Source organism: Typha angustifolia, chromosome 8 (assembly GCF_048772165.1).
Source record: "Typha angustifolia cultivar Huaian chromosome 8, ASM4877216v1, whole genome shotgun sequence".
Taxonomy (NCBI): Eukaryota; Viridiplantae; Streptophyta; class Magnoliopsida; order Poales; family Typhaceae; genus Typha; species Typha angustifolia.
Window position 1 is genome coordinate 11,092,898 of NC_133246.1, and position 5,456 is coordinate 11,098,353.

At 37.5% G+C, this 5,456-nt stretch overlaps 1 protein-coding gene across 1 annotated transcript; it reads left to right on the forward strand.

Moving 5' to 3' along the window:
* Positions 1-100: 100 nt before the first annotated feature.
* On the forward strand, positions 101-5,182 carry LOC140766220 (uncharacterized). The gene is made up of 4 exons (XM_073105691.1): positions 101-503; positions 584-808; positions 4,600-4,625; positions 4,705-5,182. Exons 1-4 carry the CDS (start codon positions 159-161, stop codon positions 4,949-4,951), a joined length of 843 nt encoding a protein of 280 aa, XP_072961792.1. The 5' UTR covers positions 101-158; the 3' UTR covers positions 4,952-5,182.
* Positions 5,183-5,456: the final 274 nt, after the last annotated feature.

The following is a 5,456-nucleotide window of genomic DNA, read 5'->3' on the forward strand; positions in this document are numbered from 1 at the left end:
TTTTAGGGGGCACAGTGATATTGGGTAAATCGGGTTTCGAGTTAGGCCCGATCCAACCCAGCCCGGTGTTCGCACGACTCTACTCTACAGTCCGCACTTGCTTCGTTATCCTCTCCCCAAGCACACACTTTCCCGCACACACGAAAACGGAAAACGCCATGCTCCACGCTCACCACCCTCTTCCCCATCTCTCCCCTCGCCTTCCCGTCTCCCGCCTCCGAAGCCATCACCCTCCTCGTTTCATCCCGTTCACATCCACCTCCTTCCTCGCGACCGCCCGCGCGCTTCCTGACTCGGCGGCGTCGCCTCCGTCTCCGCCTGCGGATTCCGGCGACGAAGGCAGTGGTCCCATCGAGCTCCTCCCCTCTTCCCGCTCCCCCATCTTCGCCGTAGACGACAACCCGTCTCCTCTCCAAATCTCCACCAGCCTCCTCCTCACCGGCGCCGTCTCCGTCTTTCTCTTCCGCTCCCTTCGTCGCCGAGCTAAGCGAGCCAAGGATTTGGTACACACTTTGTCTCTCCCTTCTTCTTCCTACTTCCCAATGTTTGCATTTTGTCAAACATTTAGTGGGTGGTGGTTCAGAGAGTGAGATCGGACGGTTTGAAGAAGGCGAATGGTATAAAGGAGGAGGCCCTGGATAGTTTGAAGGCGATGAGGGAGGCTTCGATCGATCCCGGGGCGCCGCCGTCCGCTGTGCAGGCATTGCTGGGTGGGATTGCGGCGGGAGCCATTGCGCTTATTCTGTATAAGTTCACGACGACGATTGAGGCTGCGCTTAATCGACAGACAATTTCGGATAACTTCTCGGTCAGTGCTGCTTCACTCATTCTGTGGTCCTTATTTGATACCATACTGCACCTTCTCATATGTTCTGTTACATCTTTACATGGGATTTTGGGAACTTTTGTAGTACTTGGTGGAATTGGAAGCTATGAAATTGTTATTGATGAGTGTTCTATCTCTGTCTATATGTTTATACTAATACGAAAGGGGTGTAATTTGTTTCAGAAGCTTTAAACCTTCCTTCACATGGTTGGATTGGAAGGTAAGAGAGTTTGGGAATTTACGAATATGTTTTTTCTAAGTGACAATTTTATAGTGGAGGTAAACTATGACCCTTCAATAGGCCAATATTGCTGGAATATAAATAATTAAAACTGTCATTCTCTAACGATTTAATATTTTGAGATGATGGTGAATTAAACATGATCTTAGACATCAAAGCTAAACCCTAAACCCTAAATGCTCCGTTAGGATCATTACGATCTTAGCTGATCTTCTTCTCTAAAAGAATAAGGTGTTAAGAGGATGGTGTCTTTGATTCTTTATATTCTAATATTCCCACTCATGTTTTGACTCAGAATATTCTAATAGGCCTTCGACATAGATTTTGAATTAAATGAGCAGAGGTATTGTATTTCAATATTTTTATATTTAACAAAATTGTTACTAAAATTTTCAAAATATCATAATTGCCATTAAAATATTTTGATCCTTTTATAATTGCCATCATGGTTAGTTTTTAACTGAATATTCCTAATGTATTATTGTTAAAGTTAGCAAATACATATAAATGACTGAAATACCTTATATTTTTTTAAGTTGTGTGTAAAATATTCTTAGTGATTTTTGTCTCATAAAAGAAGATATTTTTCGTTCTACTATGATACCGGATAAAATATTTGAATAACTTTTGAACCATTTTAAATAATTCATGCAGTGGAAAAATAGTCCTTTTAGATTTAAGTTTGGTTTAATCATGATTAGTTCCGTGTAACTAATAGAATGGCATTTTTGAAAAAGCTAATGATTTCGAAAGTAGATATAAAATTTTGAAGAATGTAGTGGTAATTACAATATTTTGAAAGCTTTCGGTGGCAATAATGGAAAAATCCCATTTAATAACAGACAAACATAGTGAAATTCGAATTCAGGACGTTATGCTCTAATACCGTAGAAAAGGAGGCACAAGTAGTTCCTGTGTCCTCTTTGTCAGACGAGAAAACTAGCAACAATGAACTTTTATTTATAGATTTTATGAAAGAATAGTTTGTAATAGCAAATGGACAACATATGATTCCTCCATTTATTTGGGTTATTTCCTTCTATGATTGATCACAATCCCTTTTGAATGGTTCCTCCATTTGTTTGAATTATTTCCTTCTATGATAGATCCCAAACTCTTTTCCTTCTGTGATTGATCACAATCTTCTTTTGTTTGCTTAGCTGCTACTATCTTAAATTGATCCTCCGTAGTTGTTGACAAATTTCATTGAATGGTTTCCTCTTCGAGATTGACCTCCTTTGCCAATCTTCCAAACTTTCATAAATCATTACTTTCATAAACCATTAAGCAGATTCATTCATCAACAGTTTAATTGACGGTAGGAATAATGGGAATAATAAGGGAAAGGAAGCTTAGTTGTTAGCAGTTGACAGTTTTCAACTGCTCTATATGTATATAACTTGGAGAGCATCTGCGCAATGTTGTGTCTGGTACTGAGTGATTCGAGTTGTTCAAGATCAATGATCAGTGGACACTATGCATATATTTTTCTTATCTTGAGATTTTTTTTAGTGACATGCTTATATCATTGAGATTGTCACTGAACAGATGTCCATTTAGGGAACCCACACACCTTTTTTACAGCATTCTTGTCATGCATCTTTGCAGGGAAGTTCAGGGCACAACCCTTGGAATCTTGATAGTAGTAGGGCCTTATTGAGATGCTAAGATTATCGACAACTGATGCATATATTGTTTAGTGTTTGTATGTCCAAAATATTCAATCATTTTGATCTGTCTAGACTGCATATATTGTATATGTATACAAGTTATCCTAGTAGTAAGAGAAAATATATTGAAGGGAATGTAAATAAAGAATATTATTACATTGGTCAAACTGATGAATATTATTAAATTCCTACTATTAATGTGAGATAAGATGCTGTGGACATGTTACCATCTAGAGTCTCAACAGGTGGGTTCGTTCCACTCTCATCCCCATTTTCTTATTCAATTGTCTTTAATACATTTGAAGTACTGAATTACATGAATGGTGGTTCCACTATAGTTCATACATTTAAATAGATTGGTTAGTGCTTTTGGTTTTTAGACCCAAAGCTTGCTTGCTAGAGGTATGCCAGGAGCCTGATAAATCTAGTGAGTGACACAGGTATACCGGAGCAAAAGAGAACCCTTTTCTTCTTAACATGGCTTTCTCTTTGTTCCGTCTTAACCATATTACTTTTCACTGTATTCGACAAATGAATGTTAGTTGTAATCTGCTGCAGTTACCAGATTTTAAATCAAAACTAACATAGGATGCACTAGATCAAGACTCTATTTATGTGGGATGTTTATTGCTATGGTGGAATGGGTAGAAGTTCCACCTTACGAGTCATATCTGGAACGATATGTTCGTAGGATGATCCTGAATTTTGATGGGTAATAACCTCGGAAGTTTCGGATCTAATGATTTTGGAGTAGAGTTAGTCGGAGATTCGGATGAAATTTATAGCTAAAATAATGGAGCAAGATCAGAACGGGGCAAAAATAAAAAAAACTGACATGGTACAATATAGATTGTTTGCTTATAGAGGTTAACTCTAGTCCGACTTTTGTTAGGATTTACCTTATTAGCTTTTCTAATTTAACTATGACTCTTACTTTAAAGCAACTAAGACTCTTTCTTTAAAGCAACTAAAACTCTGCTTTAAGGGTTTTCCTAACTCAACTAAGACTCTTACTTGACTAAATTAGCAATACATTAAATAAATACATAAATAAAAGATAATTAGGAATTTAATCCTATTAGATTAAGCTCGAGATGGTCTAGTCTAGCCGGGATCGTATCAACCTTGTTGATGCTAAAAGAAATCAAGTAATAACAAACCATCTAAAGATTTTGCCGGGTTAGAAACAATTTCAAAGTGAAGAAGCAAAACAACTGAAAACCACGTTGGAAAAGTCTGGACACTAAATGCATTTCAAGTGGCACATCTTTATCTTTGAAAGTCATGCATTATCTGCAACATAGTTTAGCATTATAAAATCTTTTTGTTGATGGCATAACTGATTTACCTAAACTTCTTAAAGAAAGTGCCATGGTACAATATAAGTTGTTTGCTTATGGAGCAAGAGATCAATAGACTCTAGTGTAGTAGCTAAAATTTAGGTAATGTACAGTTTATTACAGATCTTGTTCTTAAGGAATTGCTGAGGATATTTACTCGGCCAACTTGTCTTTGGATTTTCTCAGTTCCTCTGTTTGTTTGACAATAGCTGTTTCTGTCTACTAACTAATTTTTGTGACTGATGATCCAAGATCCAACTTTCTTATCAAAGTTGAAGATCCAGAAACTCCATTTATATCTCAATTTGTCACAGTAGAACCCACGTTGTATTGTCCTCTCCTGTTCTATTACGTAAGGTGCTGTAGGTTGCTGCCCATATCTTTATACTTATGGATGAAGCATTTTGTTTTCCTCCCTGTAGATATTAGATAAATACATAGACATTGGTAGTATAACTAAAAGATTGATTGTAACTTTGTGCATTCTGCTTGCTGATGGAATTTACTTTTTTTGGTATTCAGGTTCGTCAGATGACAATAACAATAAGGTGCATCTCCCACCATCTATTATCTATTTATATGATCCTCCATGCCGTTCTTACAGATAACTTTCCTTTCTCTGTGCAGGACAATCGTGAATGGCATATGCTATTTAGCAACTTTCGTTTTTGGTATTAATTCCATAGGTTTAATACTATACTCTATTCAGCTCGCTTTTGGCTCTTTTACGGACAATCCCTCCAGCAAACCTGTGTCATCTTCTACAAAGGATGCTGGGCAGCTTAATACTGCGGCTCCTACCGAAAGCTCTTCAAGCAATGTGGAATCCAGCAGCAGTGACTTGCAGCAAACTTCAGATAAGAGTAAGAGCTAATCAGAATAGCTATAGGATTATTATGATAGAAGGAAATTAGTTTCCATCCATCTCTGTACACAGTCAATACTCGTTGGTTGTAGTTAGTAGTTGTTCCCTTTTTTATATACATACTCTACAAGCGAAGAAATCTGGGTGAAACTGGCAACAAGTAATGCCTGCAAGATATTTGATATATCAATCAGTACCACAGAATATATGTGGGTCATGCATTGGGGCTGAGGCTTACGAGTATATTAGCAGTTTTATAGATGTATCCAACCATAGAACAATTCCACTATCTCAAGTATATTCTTCCCCGAAGGGTCACCAGGAGGTGTTAATTCCACTATCTCAAGTATAGTAGCAGTTTTATACTTGAAAGGGACGAAGATAATGGAATTAATTCCACTATCTCATATGCACAATGTTACATGCCTTCTCCTTTTAGGAGAGTGCAAGCACAAAATCAGGAGCCTGATTACATTTGCTAGCTGGCCTAGCTAATTTTCCTAATATACAGCAT